General features: G+C 42.5%; 1 protein-coding gene across 1 annotated transcript in view; it reads left to right on the forward strand.

The window, feature by feature from the left end:
- Nucleotides 1–20,488, forward strand: part of COG6 (component of oligomeric golgi complex 6) — a 64,928-nt gene that overhangs the window by 21,666 nt on the left and 22,774 nt on the right. The window contains exons 5-11 of the mRNA XM_072134460.1: nt 5,054–5,165; nt 6,119–6,201; nt 7,739–7,809; nt 8,591–8,684; nt 16,259–16,387; nt 17,483–17,574; nt 19,196–19,260. Coding sequence (XP_071990561.1) covers nt 5,054–5,165; nt 6,119–6,201; nt 7,739–7,809; nt 8,591–8,684; nt 16,259–16,387; nt 17,483–17,574; nt 19,196–19,260 — 646 coding nt within the window. The remainder of the gene's footprint in view (nt 1–5,053; nt 5,166–6,118; nt 6,202–7,738; nt 7,810–8,590; nt 8,685–16,258; nt 16,388–17,482; nt 17,575–19,195; nt 19,261–20,488) is intronic.

Raw genomic sequence — 20,488 nt, forward strand, 5'->3', positions numbered from 1 at the left:
AGAGAGAACATACAAAGTCTTTGCAGATGTTGACCTGGGCGGAATTCGAACCCAGGACCCCAGCGCTGCAAGGCAGAAGTGCTACTCACTCAACCACTGTGCCGCCCTAATGCTAGGGAAAAATGTAAATTTCTGTAGTGAGATTATAAGCGTGTGGACAGCGGGGTTTATGAATGGCTTCTGGTTTAGTCCTGATTACTCCTGAGGTTGTGACATGATTGTAAGAAGTGAAGCGACCGGCCATGAATGAAAGTCACTTTATTGTCACAGCCCGGGCCCCTGTTATACTGAGAATGGACCATCACTTACTGAGCAGCATGAGAGTGGTTACCATGGAAACAAGTGTGGCAGGGGACGGGGGGCTTCGTTAGGACCCTCCTGAGATCAAAAAGCAGGACCGCACAACGAAACATTCCCATGAGCCGCTACCTTTGTCTTCCTGGGACGCGTCTAAAGTTTTCAATGGAACTTTTGTTCCATCGTTTTTTATACGCATAATTATGAGACGGCAAAGTACAAGACATTCCACATGAAGTGACCCCCGCAAGGAGAAGAATTTACTACGTCTTTTATCTCCTTATTACTTGCTTATTATATTGCTGATATACTGTCACTTAGTATATTTGTTAACTTGTACCGTCTTTTGTAGAATGTATTTTTACACTTTGCTTTTGCTTATTATTAGAATAACAGCATTATTCCTATTTTTTTTGCATATAAGAAGGTCAGACTGGCCGTAAGGAGTTACTAAGGAGCAATTTTTTTAATGCACAAAAAAAAAACAGTGTTCACGATGAAGTAAAACTTTGTAATGTATTTTATTACAGGAAAATGATCCTGCAAAATTGGCTACCCAAACTAATAATACGTGCTTCTAGCTGATCCAAGCATGTCGTTATTGTTGTCCCAGTTTGTTATATCTTGGAAATCAGCTTTTAAAAACATGCAAATTACTTTAAAGTGCTTTGGGGGTGGTAAAAGAGCCCGTCCAGGATCCAACTCCTGGGAATAGTTGGTTGTCCCCCCCCCTGCAATTCAGATATGCCGACTTCTTAATGAGTAGTGCCTGCTCATGCCAAATGTCACTCCTCTGCTTGATCTGAAATCTGGTGAGCCGCGGTTGCTAGAAGATGGTCTCTCTGGCTTCTTCTGGCAGTACATTGCGCTAACTTAGCATGTTAATTTAACTTAGCATAGAAATCTACCATCAAGTTCAAGCTTGATAAACCAGAGGCACTTCCTCAAGGATCCAGGCACAGAGACTGTAGTAATCTTCTTAAATGTGTTATCCATGGTCTTCTACCTTCTAAAATCAATTTTTAAAATGATGCTCATGAGCCAAGAGGACTCCCAGTGTGGTTAGCAGAGCTGTAGATGTGCTGTGCTGTAGATTCCTTGCTGTTACAATGGGGCACATTAACTTACCCGGTCCATTCGCAATCCAGGTGTCGCTGCTGCGCTGAAGTCCGCTGAGATTCGCTGGAATTCACCTCCTTCGTTCCGGTGTATGTGAGTGCTTTTTTTTTTTTTGTAAATTCCGCGTTTTATCCGAATCCGTCAGGTTTTCCGACGACCACGCCCCTGATTTCTGACGCGTGAAAGCCGGCGCCGATGTGCCTTTATCCAATCGCGTGTGCCAAAATCCCGGGGCAATTCAGCGAAAAACGTTGCAAATCGGAAAAATACAGGAAAAGGGAAAATGCGCGAATCGGACCCTTAGTAAATGACCCCCAATGTCTCCCCTTCCCCCTGCTCCCTCACCACTTTTCCTTCCCTCTGTCTGCTGTAATCTCACACAGTGGGAGGATGGAAGTGTAACAGCCTCTGAAGCCGCAGCATAAAGGGGCTCTGGTAACACCTCCTGAAACCCTTCTGGCTCATAAGCATAAATTTGATTTTAGAAGGAAGGAGGTCACAGTCATGGTGCCTGGATCTATGAGTAAGGCTTCATGCACTTGGCCTGGAGGAGAAGGGGTGAGTGCTCCTCATCCCTCCCTTCTCCATAGAATGCTGTGCGGCTGCTGACTTTTTTTTAGAAGACTATAGGAGGCTTGGACCCTGTGCCCCTATACGGTCGTGTGCATGTGGCCAAAGTGTCCTCGGGTTATCATGCTTATTTTCAATTTCCTTTATAGGGGTTGTCCAGTCAAAACAAGTTGGCCCCTATCGACAGGATAAGTGCTAGCTTGCTGATCATTGGGGGTCTCAATGATGAGACCCCCCACAGATGACAAGAATAAGGGTCCGTTATACACCAAAAGAACGGAGCGCCGGCTTGCAGTCACTGCCTCTCCATTCACTGATTGAGATAGCTGAGTACAGCTCTAGGCTATCTTTGTCAGCATCATACAGATGAATAGAGCAGCATAGTTGCATTTGCGCCTGAGTGTGCTGTTCATCTGGGGTATAACACCCCTGTTGTGATCAGTGGGGGTCCCCATTACTAAGACCCCCACTGATCAGAAAGTTGGCCCCTATTCTATGAATAACTGGTTGTGACTTGACAGCCCCTTTAAGTAAAGTAGCTTCTCTGTCTATTTCTGTCCCTTCTTCCTCTTGTAGTGAGTAAGGAAAGGAGGCGGATGATTAACTATTTCCATGCATAGAGAATATTTCCACTGATGATTTATCTGCCTTAGGAGACTGTCCTTTACTGTCTGTAAAGATTTAAAGGAAGAGATCTGGGAACCATAAACTCAAGACTGGGAGAGGAGCTCCGGGGGGGAATTACTTCTGTAGAGTTTTTAAAAAATGTTACTGGCCAGAAAGTCCTTTTTTAAGTTTTCTGAAACTTTTCCGAGAAAAGCTATAATTAAAAATTGTGGGATAGAGCTCAATAACCTGGCGATGGAGGCTCAAGGACTTGTTTTTATTTGTGAGTAACTTTTTCTGTGTTGAATGCACTTTTAAATCTTATTGCTTTATTTAATAAAGTAAATCCAATCAAGACGGAAAGTGTTACAACTTGTCAAGGAGATGGCAAATTAAGGAATGAAAAAGTCTACATTGCCCAATGCTTTACTGCCACCTAGTGGCATTATGGTAAATCTAAAATGAAAAGTTACAGATTGTATTATCCACCGATGGGAGAAAAGTGCCCTAGAAAATTTGGTAAATTTTTTTTGCTGTTCACAGCATCTACATTCTGAAAATAAATGCATTTTTAAATGTAATGCATGCACAGTTTTTCTTAATGTTTTAGAATTTTTAGAAAACATCGAGGGGCACATTCTCTTAGAATGTTTGAAACTGCACTAAAAGTGCTCTGCCCATGTACAATGCTCGGTGCCGCAGAAATCTTGAATCTGGCGCTTTCCTGCACGGGACTGACAGTTTATCAACTATTTTGTGGTGCACCTTTAACATGGGGCGTGCGACAGGTTTTGCATGATAAAGCTGGAGCACGGTCCAACTGAGCGCCAGATACCTCCTAATTTGTGTCGCGTGATGCACCAAGTTTCCCTGTATTGCCCCGTGATTTTGGCGCACGCGATCGGATTGTGGCGTATCGGCGCCGGCATGCGCGCGACGGAAATCGGGGCCGAACGAAAACCCGACGTATTCGGAAAAACCATATTTAAAAACGGAAAATGTGTTGCGGAGCTTGCACTTACCTTCACTCAGCCGGCCTCGGTGTATTCAAGTGCGTTCCGATGCTTTTCAGCGCAGCAGCGCCACCTGGTGGACGGCGGAGGAACTACCTTAATGAATCCCGGCCGGACCCTAATCCAGTGCAGAGAAGGCGCCGCTGGATCGCGAATGGAGCGGGTAAGTAAATCTGCCCCAATATCTATGCCTTCCACACCCAGTCACCTCTGGTGAAGGTTCACACCAAGAAGCAGTGTCCTACTAGTGGCTCCCTTGACAGTTTAAGCAGAAGAAAGTGGCAAGGAGCAGGACAAATGGTAGTATAAAGACCTCTGCAATTTCCCTAACTCCGATTCCAGCTCCACCAAAGTTGTCACAGACTCCACGACTTTGACTTGTGGAGTCTGTGTAATTGTTGACTCCTCTGGGGTCTTTAATACTATTATTATCTGTTCTGAGGTCACCACTCTTATTGTGTGCTTTGAATGCAGTATATGGGTTTTTTGGGGGGTGTTTATTGCTGTTTTATGGTGGCATTTTTGCGCTGTACTGTGGTTGTGGGTGCATCTGGGGTGCTGGTGACTAATGTGGCCTCTTAAAATGTATGACCGTATGACTCTTGGACCAATAAGAGTTGCTCACCCTTGGCCTTAATCCTTAATTTAAGAATATACATTTAAAGGAATTCTACCATTTAAAAAACTAAATAACAACTTCACATACTTGCTGCGCTCCTCGTCCTTCTTGATCCGAACGCTGTACGTCGCTAAGTTTGATGCGCCAGGATCACCTAGAAAAGAGTGGGGGGACAAGATGTCTGGTGCTCAAGGCTACTAATTATGCACACCCCGCACCTCCCTCTCTCAGCGCCTCCTGCGTAATAGATGCCTCCCTCTCCAACATGGGAGACGTCACAAAAGGGGCGTGCATTATTAGCAGCCCGGGGCACCGAACATCTTGCTCAAGATGAAGAGGAACGGGGGTGAGTATTTGTAGTTTTTTTTTTTTTTTAGTTTTTTTTAAATGGTACATTTCCTTTCATGAACATTTCATTTATTTTATGTTTGCGGAGTCCGAGTTTGTCCTTTTTATCACGAATCCCACAAAATAGTCTCTTTAGTTTTCATTGTGGTGTAGGACTCTCTGCTCTAGACAAAAGCCTTACCGACCTGTGCAAATGTGCAGCAATTTATATACGACCGCCCTCATTGCACTTCCATTGCACTTCTAAGACTGCATAATTAATAAAAGTTATGTGAAGGGCGAAAACCAGGGGCTGGGAGGTAGGTCTTTTCCTCAAGCCGGTCTCATGAGCTGCTTCTTTAGTAAAACCTTCTTCTACATCTTTATCTTTTTGTTTTGTGTGTAAAGTGCATTTAGCAGGAACCTTTATATGGAAACAAGCACGTTTTGCATATGTTATACAATAATATATAATGTTTCTTTTTATTATTCTTTTTTACAGCCAACGGTTGGAACTGAGGGCCCAGGTTGCAGACGCTTTCTTAGAAAAGTTTCAGCTTTCGTCTGATGAAATGCATATACTTCGAGGAACTCATGAAGGTCCATTAACAGAGGTAAAGAGTAAACCTTGTAATCACATTATACGGCTCATGATAAACAAGCATGATAAACCAGCGACACTTACTCATAAATCCACGCACCGTGACTGTGGTAATCTTCTTATATTTGTTATCTGTGGCCTCCTTCCTTCTAAAATCAACTTTTATAATTATGCTAATGCTGGTGTTATCAGGTAGCTTAACAGGTGTTTACACTGTGCAGAAGCAATTCCACTCTTCACCTTCTTCCTCTTCAGTTCTCTCATCCCTCTGGTTGGTGTATTCTCACCCAGTGGGAGGGGGGAATAGCTCCTGCACAGTGTAACAGCCTGTGAAGCTGCAGCATGGATACAGTCTGTCAACGCCTGCAGAATCCTTCTGGCTCCTTAACATAATTTCAAAGTGTCCCTGGTTTTTCATGCTTGATTTTGGTGAGGGGTGTCTCCCATTGTAGGATATTGCTCTACTCTTTGGCACCAATCAAAGATAATGCAGTTGCATTACAAGGAGCCTCATTTAGGACACGACTTGTGGGATGTAATTCTTGTAAACTCTCCCTGAAGTCCTGTACTCCCAGTGTTACCATCTCATTTTGTAATGGACTGGTTTGGGGAACGCTTCATCCACCATTCTACTATCACCCACGCGTCCAGTGGTTGGATCATCAGTGGTCATACATCTGTCCCACTTTAACTTTCTTCTCAATGGATTCTCTGCTGCTCTCATTAATATATCCAATTGTTGTCCTGTTGAAATACATCATAAAATAGCATAAAGTGCATGCATTTTGTCACTCATTGTCATTGTACTGTAGGATGCTGAGGGTATTCTCCCAGAGGGCTTTGCTTACATGTGAATGTATCCTGTACAATGTAGTGTGATGTGAGATAAATAGAAGTTTTTTATATTACACCATTTTTTACATAATTTGTCTTTGTAAAACTTGCTTCTGTTTTTTTCGTTTCAAGGATTTTTTCAAGGTACTGGGAAAAGTGAAGCAAATTCACAATGATGTAAAACTGCTGCTGCGGACAAACCAGCAAACGGCAGGGTGAGTTTTATATAAGACTGCCCCCATTACCCCGGTGTCTACGGGGGTATTCCTATCACACGTACAAGGGTTGCCAATCCCTTGCCTCACCTCTGCAGTGAGCGCATGAAGCACCCCGCATTCACTTCTTTGGGTATTCTCTGCTCAGCTTTTCTCAGAAAATCCCTTAGAAGTAGATAATGAGAGGCCGAGGACCCAGCATCTCATCTCTCAGGTTGCCCTTAGCACTGATGCTGTGGATTTAATCTAAAGGGTGATTTTGGGTCTTTTTTCTTCAAATATAAATTGATGAACAATCAAAATGTGATCGGCATGGGTCTGACACCCAATACCCCCCCAATCAGTCAGCTGTTTGAAATGACCTTGACTCACTAAAGAGATGGGCACAAGACTTAAAGGGAACATGTCAGCAGAAGTTGACCTAATAATAAACTACCAGTATATTGTTACCCAGCTAATCACCTTCCAGATGATGTTTCTTATACGGCCCAGCATGGAGGCATCGCCCAGAAAATCAGGTTAAAGTGAGATGTAAATTGGTTGTATAAAGTCAGGGAGGCGGAGAGCTAAGTACTAAAGTCAAGTTCTCCTCCCCGGATGATTGACCATCATCCACCAGGCTTCATGAGGGCCAGTTAGTGATGTCTCTGGATGCAGGGACATCAGTAACAGCAAAGGGGATGAATCTGAGGTGAGGAGAGCTTGACTTCAGTGCGGACGTCTCTGCCTCTGTGACTTTTTACAACCCATTTACATCTCACTTCAAAGTTGCTTTTCTCGTTGATGCCCTTAAGCTGGGCCATGGAAGAAATATGATCTGGAAGGTGTTTAGGTGCTTCACTGCATATTGGTAGTGGTTTATTAGGTTGGTTTCTGCTGACAGGTTCCCTTTAAAAGGCTTCTCTGGTAACATCAACCTACCTCCTACCCCCACAGATCACACGAACGAGGGTCCTTGTACCACAGATGTATGTAGCAACTGTGGCCACGTACTCAGTCAGTATCATATCATGAATATCGATGTGCGACCAAATGCTCCATTCATGTGGGGTACAGCAGACTCCCATTCTCGTGATCTGTGGGGTCCTAGCACTGATAAACAAATTATGCTGGGAATAGGGCGTATAAGAAGATGTCACCAAAATACCCCTTGCAACTCTCTTGATGCGCTAAGTGTAGATGATGAATAAAAAAAAATCCTGGGACAACCCTTAATCATTAGATGCAAAATAAATTTGCCTTGTAGCCCCTAAAATCAGGACCATCATACACAACCCTCCCTTTATTACATCATGATATCTATAGCTGATGTTTACATGACTTTTATTAGATGTATTAATCCAATATTCAACTGTGGCAAAATAATAATCTCCACTCAACAGAAGGACATTTATTAGCATATTATATCGCTGTAATTATCTGTGCATGTAGAATAATGGGGGCTCATTGAGGGTTAAAGGACTCTGCTTACACTGGGGATCAGAGCGGCTTAATTGTGTATAATGGAGGTAACGCTGTTCTATTATTGACTTGTCAGGCTGGAAATTATGGAGCAGATGGCTTTACTCCAAGAAACCTCATACGAGCGATTGTATCGCTGGGCACAGAGTAAGTGTTTCTTATTCTCCTATCAAAGCAGTAATTTGTTTTCATTCTTTCTCCTGACTACCCGCCTGGCAGGAGAGGCCGTACACCGATCGCTTTACACAAGAAATATCTCGTTATACCGCTGCAGCCCAGAATTACTGAGGGGGCAGACACCTACTGGGAAGGTGGCAATTAGGTTTAAAGCTGGGCTGCCATCTCCTAAATCGCCTCACCTGTAAAACCTGCATGTTATAAGCTTTCCAGGAATACCATTCCCGTTTAAGAGAAAACTCCACTCTTGTATTTATGCAAATGAGTTCCTGGTGCCCTGGAGGCGGGGCTCCACCTACATGTGCACCCCTTTTTACTCCCTGTTTCTATGGAAGATGTCAATCCTTGTTTACATGGGGTAATGATCAGCAGGATAGAAAGGCAAAATTAGATGTCCTTGGCTAACAAGGCCATGCTCATTTCCATAAATAGGGTATATACAGTCAGTGCACACATGTACATTAACCATTTATTGCCAGCCGTTCTCTGTTAACACCTGTAATGGTTTGCATCTAATATATTATAAACACATTCGCTCATTTGATGTATTCTTTTGGATCCGCTGGGACACGTCCTGGTCCTGCAAGGGGTTAATGCCTTAGGTATATGTGTATATATAATATATTGTGTGTGTGTGTGCGCACATGTGAAGATGGAGAGAGAGAGATGATGTAGATGTAGATAGAGGTATATAGTATGATGACTTTTCCTCTCTTTCACCATATTTTTCCTATTGCTTGTTTCTTGACAGATGAGTGCAGAACACTAACCCAGGAATCGTGTGACATTTCTCCGATACTGTCTCAGGCCATGGATGCTTTACAAGATAGACCTGTCCTGTACAAGTTAGTGACTTTTTATTTATATAATATATAGACTGAAAGCTTTAAAGAGGACCTGACTCCACTAAACTATCAGCCCCCTCAGGGAGGGTATGAAATGTCTTTTTTTAGAATTCCCTCTTTTATGTGAAAAGTGACCTGTTTACTTATATAAAAATATTTGCCCCCAAAGTCTGGAAACTATGACGCTTCTCACTGCGTTTACATATGAGTCAAGTTTAGTGGTTGCAAGGAAAGTGTCATTTCAGAAGCCCCTTATCTTTGGTTCTATAAAACCTAGGGACAGGGTCGTGTTAACATCACAAAACCAATGTACATGATCAGCAGTGGAAACATTGAGACACCTTTACAGTACTTACAGTCTGCTCTCAGGTAGTGTTTGAGGTTTATACATGAGGGATTAGGTGACCTGTTATGCTCTAAGTGCAGAAATTTACCTGGACATTCAGGTACCAATGGGGTTAAAGGGTATTCCAGGATTTTTATATCTTGATCACCTGCTTTTTGGATTGGTGAGCAACATCAGACTGCGGTGCTTCTCCAGCGGTTTCAGAGGCCACTATGTCCATTGGTAGTCATGCCCAGCGCCGTACATTGTATAGTGGTTGTGCTCGGTAATGCAGCTCAGTGCTATTTACTAGGACAAAACCACTAACAATCATATAATGATCAGAGTCACATGGCCAGAGAGTCTGGAGACCGTGTATGCACCAAGAAACTGTATGGTGGCCAGAAGTCATGTACATTCTTCTTGTCAGCTATGATAAACCTGCAAGCTATAAATATTGATATCTTAATAGTCATTGGATTCATGATACAGACTACAAGATGCACCCATGTACTCATCCAAAACAAGGAAAATATATTTGACAGCAATTAAAAATTCCCTGTTGGTCACACAAAAGCACAGCACACACAGATCCGCTACATCTATTCACAATCGCACACAGCTCTGCTGCATTCATTTCTTAACACACACACACACCGCTGCTGCATCCATTCTCTAACACACACAGCTTTTCTTCAGGCCCAGCTGCACTGTTTTCTCCGGCCCCATAAACGGGTTTAAAGGAAACCTACCATTTAGAATGGTCGGTGTAAGCTGTAAGTACCGAGCACCAGCTCAGGGTGAGCTGGTGCCGGTACTTACTTTCGTTAGTGTTATAAACCACGGTATCGCGGTTTTAACACTTTTTAAACTTTAGAGCAGAAGGGGCTTCGGCGCTGCGCGCGACCGTGCGCGCGCAACATCTCCGCTATTTCCTATGAAGGCGCACACAGCACCGAAGCCTCCTCTGCTCTAAAGTTTAAAAAGTGTTAATACCGCCGTTTATAACACGAGCAAAAGTAAGCACCGGTACTTACAGCTTACACCGACCATTCTAAATGGTAGGTTTCCTTTAAGGACCTTGCAGTGATGCAGGAAGCATGTGATCAGTCTGACATCACTCTAGGACCTGCAGTAATACTCATGTCCGGTTTGGAAGAGGTAGAGCAGTTTCAAAGGCACTGCTCTTTCAGATATTGGGGGAAATGCTTTATAAGCGCTTTACCCGATCTCCATTACAGCGGTCAGCAGGGTCTAGCAGTGCTGCTTCCTCCTGATCTTCGGAATATAAGAAGCAAGGACTTTTTAGTGAGTTTTTCTCTTACTAAAAAGTGCGTCTTATAGTAGTAAAAAAAAAAAAAAAGGACTTTCCATAAAAAGTCTTAGAATATCGCTTTAATGCACAATGTTATGTGAAGGTAATGTGTATATAGTACAGTAACTCCTTTATTGCGATGCACATTAGTGTTGCTGATCCTCTACCATATCCTGCTCTCACCCACAAGATGGCACTAGCGCGCTACTTTCCAGCATTACATAACCGCCCGTCCTCGGGAGTGGGAATTCATGCGGTGAAGCTTGTTTTCTTTTTGTAATTAACCAGATTCTGAAATGACAGGAATATTTTGCATGCATTGTGACTCCTATTCTCCAAACATCTCGCTGGCATTGTAGGACTAGAGCCAGGGCTGAGGTCCCTCACCAATCTCTCACAACATTTCCAGGAAATCTCATACATTTTTCCCAGCAGACAGATGTGTATATATTCACAATTATGTCTTAGAAAATCCATCCAAGGGCAATTTTTGAGAATGTTATAATTAAAATGAATGTGCTGATAGCGTCACATGCCACTCACATGTTGTGCCGGCCTTGACTAGATCACATTTGTTAATTGACAGCAAACACTTTCAATATTCCTTCCCCACCTCCCCCGCCACCTGCTGTGTAAAAATAGACATGGGAATATCCACTGGTGTAAATCGCCCTGAACTGAAGACACAGCCTGGAGCCAACAGTGTTTTAAAGGGGTACACCCCAAAGTGAGATTGAAGAGAGACTTTACTGTAGACGACAGGTAGGAAAACATTACTTTAATAACTTAATAGCTGAAAGGCAGCATGTTATAGAGCAGCAGGAGGAGCTGAGCAGATTCTACATAGTGTCCTATCTGCAGGCAGCATCTTATAGAGCAGCAGGAGGAGCTGAGCAGATTATACATAGCGTCATATCTGCAGGCAGCATCTTATAGAGCAGCAGGAGGAGCTGAGCAGATTCTACATAGTGTCCTATCTGCGGGCAGCATGTTATAAAGCAGCAGGAGGAGCTTAGCAGATTCTACATAGTGTCCTATCTGCAAGCAGCATGATATGGAGCAGCAGGAGGAGCTGAGCGGATTCTACATAGTGTCCTATCTGCAGGCAGCATGTTATAAAGCAGCAGGAGGAGCTTAGCAGATTGTACAGAGTGTCCTATCTGGAGACAGCATGTTATAGAGTAGGAGGAGCTGAGCAGATTGTACATAATGTCCTATCTGCAGGCAGCATGTTATAGAGCAGCAGGAGGAGCTGAGCAGATTGTACAGAGTGTCCTATCTGGAGACAGCATGTTATAGAGTAGGAGGAGCTGAGCAGATTGTACATAATGTCCTATCTGCAGGCTGCATGTTATAGTGCAGCAGGAGGAGCTGAGCAGATTGTACAGAGTGTCCTATCTGGAGACAGCATGTTATAGAGTAGGAGGAGCTGAGCAGATTGTACATAATGTCCTATCTGCAGGCAGCATGTTATAGAGCAGCAGGAGGAGCTGAGCAGATTGTACAGAGTGTCCTATCTGGAGACAGCATGTTATAGAGTAGGAGGAGCTGAGCAGATTGTACATAATGTCCTATCTGCAGGCAGCATGTTATAGAGCAGCAGGAGGAGCTGAGCAGATTGTACAGAGTGTCCTATCTGGAGACAGCATGTTATAGAGTAGGAGGAGCTGAGCAGATTGTACATAATTTCTGCAGGCAGATAGAGCAGGAGGAGCTGAAGGCACAAACTGGATTGTAAGAGGATTTCTGCTCAGAGAAGGTGTAACAAAAATAAAATTAAAGCATGCATACCTGTCACCTGATTCTAATATTGTGGTCAGTGTCCGTGGCATGGCACACCTTGATCTCCATTACACCAGTTTATTGAAAGGTAGTGCATTGGGTTGTTTTTTTTACATTCTGCACTACCTTTAAGACATTGGGGCTTATTAACGAAGGGTCCCACGCATTGCATTTTCGTCGGCTTTTAGAAATTTTCAGGATTTGCACCGCTGTGACAGCTATTTAGGAGGGGATTATGTTGCATGCGATCGGATTTTGGGGCAATCACGCCGATTTTCTTGTGACAGAAATCGGGGATGGGCAGTTGGGCGATCCGACGGATATGGACTGAGCGCGGGATTTAAATTTAAAATTATGTCGCAGGACAAAGCACTTACATGCACCAGGAAGAAGATGGTGAACTCCATCGGACCTGAGCGGGGAAGCAACACATGCAGGAAATCGGTCGCACGATCTTTGTGAATCGCGGCAAAGTTCATTTTCATCGGACCACGCACAGGGGTGATTGCAACAGGACTGGGTTAGTAAATGTGCCCCAGTTTATTCCTGTTAAAGCTGTACGCAATCTCCCACTATGAGAAGGAGCACTTCTTGATATTACAGAAGGCAATGGGAACAGAAAGTGAAAGGGGGTGGTGAGACATTGTAGCATCCTGTGAAGCTGTAGCACGGAGATGCTCTGGTAACACTCCTAGAGACCTTATGGTTCATTAGCAAAATTGTAAGTATTTCTTTCACAACTTTTCATTGCTCCAAATAAAACAATATAAAAGAGCTACAACGTCTCCTTCTTTGTCCTTTGAACATCACGTTGATCCTTGTTCACACCATCTCCGAAAAAAACGCTGCAATTCTCCCGATCGATTTTCCTTGATGTGTTCTTCTCTCACAAAAGATTTACTGAGGGAGACAGATCCCAATAGTGCTACACAGTAGAGATTAAATGTAGGTTTAAAATGTTGCAGCACGGTGGCTGAGTGGTTAGCACTACAGCCTTGCAGCGCTGGGGTCTGGGCTTCAAGTCCCATCCAAGTCAACATCTGCAAAGAGTTCGTATGTTCTCTCCGTGTTTGCGTGGGGTTCACATTACCATTTTCTGAATGATTATCTGTCCAAACTGTAGGTAAAAGGAGTAGAGTAGGGGAGGGGGTTATATTCTCAAAGCTTGTTCCATCTCTGCTTTTAAGATCTTCATGTCGAGACCAGTTCAATATAAAGAACCCTCAGCCTGATGTTATAAGGCGGGTTCACGTGCATGTAAAATCTTCTGCCGATCAATAAGGGGCCATTACTAAATTGCAGAGTAGCATTTGAATGAAACATTTCAACAATTTCATAGTAAACTTAAGGATTTTTTTTTTTTTCACGTCAAGTACAATCATAAAATTGGCGGTTTTACGGCCACTACAAGCTATTTTAACGATCGTTATGTCCCCCCCCCCTTCCCATTGTATTGTATCCACCTGAAAATTATTCATGGATTATGAAATGTGCGCTTTTGTTCCAGCGCGGCTGAGGTAACGGAGCGTTTTGCACTCGCTTTAACGGTGATTATTTTGGTCTTTACTTGAAAGTTTTTAGCCACAACAAAAGGCGCTGATGAAGCCGATATCAGGATAACGAGTATGAAGTGGGGTTCCGGCACAATGGCCGCCTGAGCGGTGGAATTACTAAGAGGATGATGGGACTCATTTAGCCTGTCCTTGTTCTGTGATAAATGGATTTACTGTCTCCGCTCCTCACTCCCCTTTTTTCATTTCTCGCTCTCTCTTAAAACAGAACGATTGAAAAATATCTGTTTATTGTCATTTTACACCGTACATAAAGATGCCCTGAGATTTGTAAAATTGGCGCATCTCCTTACCCGCTGACCTTTTTATATTCATGGAAATTGCAGAGATTTTGCTAAAAGCTTTTTATTTTCCAAGGCCATTTTTAATGGAGCAGTAAAGACAAGTATACTTCATCCGTACTATGACTGCCTGGGAAACAAAGACCGATGTAGTCTGCTTCATTTTTTATTATTATTCTATACAATATATAGTTTTGTCTTTTCCATTTATTATTGAAGAGAACCTGTCACCAGGGTTTACTGCACTAAACCGCTAGTCACCTCAGCTAATAGGGTATGAAATGTCCTTTCTAGAATCCCCTCTTCTCACCTTATTTTCTCATGAAATGTGTCATGCTTAGCCCCTATCTTCGGTCTCGTGGTACCTAAAAGCTTGTTCATGGCTGCGCTACATCCAAAGATGCTTCTACTCCATACTGAGCAAAGGGGCTGAATACTTCTGACTATGTGATATTTCAGTTTTTCATGTATTTTTGCTAATTTGTTAAATATTTCTGTTTTCTTTCTGCCAAGAACAGGAGCAGAGTGTACATTTATGAGCAAAAAAAAAACAAAACTTTTTTGATCTTACCAATTGGCTGCAGTGAAGCAGAGTGAAAAATTTAAAGGGGACTGAATACTTTCCGGACCCAACTGTAGCCAAGGCTTTTGAAGCTTTTTCTTATTTATTTAAGAAACGAATAGAGCAAGCGTATATACACCATTAAGTAGAAACGCTTTTTTTCTGCTTCTTTCCCCTGTTGTGAGTAGTGTATCCTAAAGCCTTCTGAGATCATCCGCATCAGACAGATAAGGAGGCTCATGGTTAACTCTTTGCATATTTACATACTACCTCCCTGATAATATTTCCTTGATGATTCAGCTTTCTATCCAGGGAACAGTCTGTAAAGAGTTAAATCTTTCGACTCTTTATCAGGTTCCGTTATCTCTCAGCTGTCAGTGGATACATGACTGAAAGCCGATTTACACAAACTGCCTTGAGACTAAGGGTCATTGGTGTCTGAATGTCCAGGATGTACTTTGGCTTTATGCTCTGCTCTTTTTTTAATGGTAATCTACAATCAAATTAAAGCAATATAAACCAGGGACACTAACTCAAAGATCCATTCACTGTGACTGTGGTAACTGTCTTAAATTTGTTATCCATGGCCTTCGCGCTTTTAAAAGCCACTTTTACAAGTATTCCATTGGTCCATGTTTTTAGTGCCCCTCTGCTGTAGCTTCACAGGCTGCTACAATGAGCAGAGCCTGTCTCCCCTCCCCCTGCACTCAATGTTGCTGCTAGATTACACAGGCAGAGAGAGGAAGGAGAGATAGGGGAAGGTGACACATGTCCTGCTCTTTGTTAACAGCCTGTGAATCTGGATCACTCTGGGGCTCTGGTAATGCCCCCAGAGCCCTTCAGGTTCATTATCATAATTTGGAAAGTTGATTTTAGAAGGAAGGAGGCTATGGATAAAAAGTATAAGAAGATACCACAGTCACAGTGTCTGGATCTATGAGTGAATGCCCCCGGTTTAGCATTGATTTTCATGATATATTATCTTTAAATGACAATATATTTAGAAAAACCTTTACTACATCATCATCATAATCATCACAATTTTAACTTTTTCATGACATGTGAGACATTAACTTAATAGAATAATTTTATCAATAACATTTTCTTAATGGAATTTGCAGGCAAATAGCTAAAAATGTGTAAAATTTGCACTTTTCCCATTAATTATTTTTATTCAGCAGTAAAATTCTAAAAATTTTTTTACAGCAATATGTTATAAATCTTTACAGTGTCTATACTTCACAATTTCCCTACTTCAGAGATAGAGGCAGAGTGTGCATGTACTTTTGCAAAGTGTCTTCTTCAGTTCCTTCTGCTTTCTGTCTTCAGCAGACAGGCTGGAGGGGGCTCACTTCTAATGGTCACATCTCCTGCACCCTGGCACCTACAATTCGGGTGTGCTAGATAAGAAGATAATTTCCCCTTTAATATAACATCAGTGTTGTGTTTCTAGGTGAATCAGGACAGGAAATATTCACTGTTAAAGTAACGGTTGGGAATTGAGATCTATATTTAAAAATCTTGTTTTTCATGAAAAATTTTACAATGGATATCTTTTGGTTCTCTTTCACCTAGGAACACAATCCTGTGGATAGGGCCTAATTTGATTGGTGGAAAAAAAAACCCTTTAACAAAATATATTACAAAGTTTACTATTATCATCTTGCTTGCCCATTTTATAATATTTAGGCTTTAGTTGCACTTTAAATGTTTTAAAAATTTTTTTTATTGACAACAGATATACCTTGGATGAATTTGGAACAGCCCGGAGGAGTGCGGTAGTGAGAGGCTTTATAGATGCACTAACCAGAGGAGGTCCTGGGGGTACTCCACGTCCTATCGAGATGCATTCACATGATCCATTAAGGTAATTTATGGCTGTTTCCAGGTTATTATTCCTATTTTTTTTAGACAATTTTTAAAATATGCTCAGGTTAACAAAATAACACATTCTGTAATTCACTGCTATTAACAAAAATACAGCATTTGGCAGATACAATTACAACCTGTTTCTATCAGTCCTGGTGTACACAATTTCAGTTGCCCCTGGTTTCCAACCCTGGGTCTTCTGCCTGCAATCAGTAGTGATGGGAATTACAGTACTTCTTAGTGAGCTGGCTCATTAGGCTCCGCCTACTAAGATGAGCCGGCTCTTCTGGCTCTTGAACGGCTCCTCATTAAATATATAATAGGGAGCCGCAGGCCAGTCAATCGCCCCACACCACTCCACTTTTAACCTGATTGTATTGGGTTAAAGGGGGCGTGGTCAGCTGGTTAGGGTCAGGGTTAAATGAGCCCTCGGCTCACTGAGGTGAGCCAGCTCACGTCGTTCACGATGCATCACTAGCAAACAGAACATGGCTACAAGCAGCAGATAAGTTCTTGATCCAGTGAGGGGAAGGAGTCACATCAGATCTAACAGTGTGTTGTGGACAAACAAGAGATGTAGTAGAGCTGAGTGTGTGCCATTGTGTGTAATAGGCATCTCATGGATCTCATTGTCTCATCTCTCTTTCTATGTGTGAGATATTGGTACAATGTTCAGAAAGTAAATGAAAGCGTATATAAACCCTGACCCCTGATAGTATAACCACATTGTCAGCTCGAACAGAAGATAAGTGGGGAAATTCACACTAGAGGGATCGTGAAGTGTCTGCTTAGAGAGTCCTGACCATCACTGAGTGATAGGAGCTAAAACCGCAATAAAATGGAGTAAAATTGTAAAGCAAGGGGTTAAAATGATCTTTATCATGTTAATATCACTATGGGATTCAAATTTGAGAATTTTCTTTTATGGGCAACCCCCTTTAATTCTGGTTCTCTAGGGTTAGGTTAATGATAGGACAGTAGACCATGAACCTTTCATGTATGCTATTTATTATCTACAATGCTTGTTATGAAGATGGCAAATATTCTAGTTGGGTTTAACCCTAGCTTTTTCATGTTTCTTCTTCATGGAAAGGTATGTTGGGGATATGCTGGCTTGGCTACATCAGGCAACTGCGTCTGAGAAAGAGCATCTGGAGTCTCTGCTGAAGCAGGTAAACATCCAAGGTAAGGCCTGACACTGCTAAGTCTTGTTGTGCCCATGAATTGAGTGTGAAATTGTAAGAGTTTGGTCAGCTTTCAGTCCTAGCTGTCATCCTGGATGAGTCATATTTTTACACCTTTGAGATGGCGGTGTTACCCGAGCCCCTCAGTACTGTAGCTTCACAAGCTGTTATACTGTGCAGTAGAACCTGGTGGGAGCACCCCACTTCCACTGTGTGCTGAAACTTCATCTGCTGCAGTGAGATTACAACCGGCAGAGGGAGAAGGGAGTGCTAAGGGAGACGCTTCCATGAACCCTTCATGCTCATTAGCATCATTTTAAAAGTTAATTTTAGAGGCCATGGATAAAAAATATAAGAACATTACTACAGTCACATTGTCTGGATCTATGAGCAAGTGTCCCTGGGTTATCGTGATGGATTTTTGATGGTAGATTTCCTTTAAAACTACTTTCTTACTGCTGTATGGCTGGCTGTATGTATACATTTAGACCAGTGTACTGGTCATAAGGAGCTAAACTGAAGTTCAGTGTCGTTGTTTCTAGACTGCTAGGATCACACTGCACAATCCGAAGACCACCAAAGGGGTTTCTGTGCAAATTAACCATGTGATAGCTGGCCAATAGAAAAAAAGGCCTCCAAAATTCAGCAGTTCTGACTTGTGCTGGTCCGAACTAACAAACAAATATGTAAATAGTATTGATTTACACCTATAACATGTTTAGTTCCTAAAACAATTTTGTCTCCAAATTTTTTTTTTACCACTTATGATATTGAAAAAGGGAAAAATATATCTTTTGTTTCCAATAATTTTTACATTTTTTTCCTTTACTACTATATAAAAAATATATTGTATGCATCCTCTTATTGCATAAAACTATAGTTTAATGTGTCCTTCAAAACACTATAGAACATATATATGTTGAATCACAATTTTAATAGTTCTTTGCAGTTGCTGTATATACTCAAGTATACGACGACCTGAGTATAAGCTGAGGCCCCTAATTTTACAACCAAAAACTTGGAAAACCTATTGACTATAAGCCGAGGGTGGGAAATGCATTGGTCTCAGCCTCCCAGTATATAGCCAGCAAGCCCCCAGTAGTATATAGCCAGCCAGCCCCTGTATTTTATAGCCAGCTAGCCCCCTTAGTATGCGGCCGGCCAGCCCCCCTTTAAGTATGCAGCAGGCCCCATTTGCCAAGCACATTAAAAAAAACTAACTTACATACTCCCCTTCAGGCAGTCCCGATGATCTTCGCGGCTCCGCCGCCATATAATTTATTCATTCCCCCGCCCCTACATGGTCCGCCTACATAGAGTTGTAGTCATCTCCCATCAGGTAAACTGATGGATGTCCTTTAATACGTGTTCATCAATCTGATTGCACCGGCATGAGATCCTAGTGCTCGCCCGACTCAGATCAGAATAGTGCATGCCGCGTTCTCATTGGATGGACAGACTGAAAAACATCTGATGTGTGCATAACACTGTAGTCTTTCCATGAGTCTATCTGATGTAAACTAGGATAGATCTCGGAGGAGAAAGGCGCGGTCAAAGGAGGAGAGACGTGAAAGCTGCTATAGAACTACCTCTATATGAAAAGGTGTTGTGATTATTCCTAGGGGTTGAAGACAACATCCAGGAGGTGGTAGGACACATCACTGAAGGAGTCTGCAGGCCATTGAAGGTAATATGCCGCTCACACTACATTTTGCTGTACATGTATGCAGGGCGTCTCCTTTCTGTACTGCATAAACAAACGCAGTGTAGACTTGTACCATATTGACCAGAGAGAACAGAAGACCTGGATCTATACAATTGGCTTGGGTGGAGAATGTGCTGTCTTTATTAAATCTCCAACAATCTCAGTCCGTCTGAATTGCTTAGAAGATTTGATGCCCCATTTGTAAATTATGTGATGGCTACAACCAATCTCTGTCTCCTCCCTTTATGTCGTTGATTTTGCAGTTAAGGGTAAAGTTCACATCTTGTTATATGTACAGTATACGCTAAGCCCATGCACTAGGAAAGATCTGACGTATGCATAGACTTTCACTGACCAGACGGAGACAACCTTTTTTTACCCTATCCATCTGGCTGGTATAATGTGGCAAGCTGCTTCTTTCCATCCTGCTGAGTGACATATAATCTCAGAGGAGGCCATTGAGGCCTATGGGGGGGGGGGCAGATGCAATGGTATTGCATCCATTCCCTGTCTCTGCTGAGCATAGACATTGCTTAGCATGGGGGAGGACATTTAGTTATGTCACTAGCCATAACAATTTTGCACTTTGATAGGAAACAAATCTGCTGCAGATCTACAACAAAATGCTTTCAACGTGGACATGTAAAATGTGTAGATGTTGTCATTGCTTCCGTTGCCTTTTTCTATGTGAACTTGCATTGGATACTTTGCACTCCTAATTATAAATAGACGTCACACGTTCAGGTTTTTAGATCATCAGATATTCCTTGTCCTGCAGACGTGACACTACTTATGACGGAGAAACCTTAACACATGATGGGACATGTTTACTGGCTAAGTTTTAGACACACGACCGTAGGGGGACACATATATGGCTGCAGGCTTGCGGCAGTTTGTACGCCCCGCGTAGGTCGGCAATGGGCGCATGGAGCGAAACGGTGCGGCACTATACCAATCTGTACACGGGGAAAAGATAGGAAGTGTCCTATCTTTCACCGTGTTATGGCGCCATGCATCGCTATGGAGAGGGGTGAATGTATGAATGTAGACTTAGCAGTAGTCTTCAGCTTTTGGCAAAAAAGTGTAACATTTATGTTACTTTTTTTGTAGCTTTGTGGTGTATCCCAAGCCATTTCTGCAAACTTGTCCCTTTTCAGATTAGCCAGTTTGTCCCACACAGTCTCTATCTTGTCTATGGAATAAATTGATA

This window comes from Engystomops pustulosus, chromosome 2 (genome assembly GCF_040894005.1).
Source record: "Engystomops pustulosus chromosome 2, aEngPut4.maternal, whole genome shotgun sequence".
Classification (NCBI taxonomy): domain Eukaryota; kingdom Metazoa; phylum Chordata; class Amphibia; order Anura; family Leptodactylidae; genus Engystomops; species Engystomops pustulosus.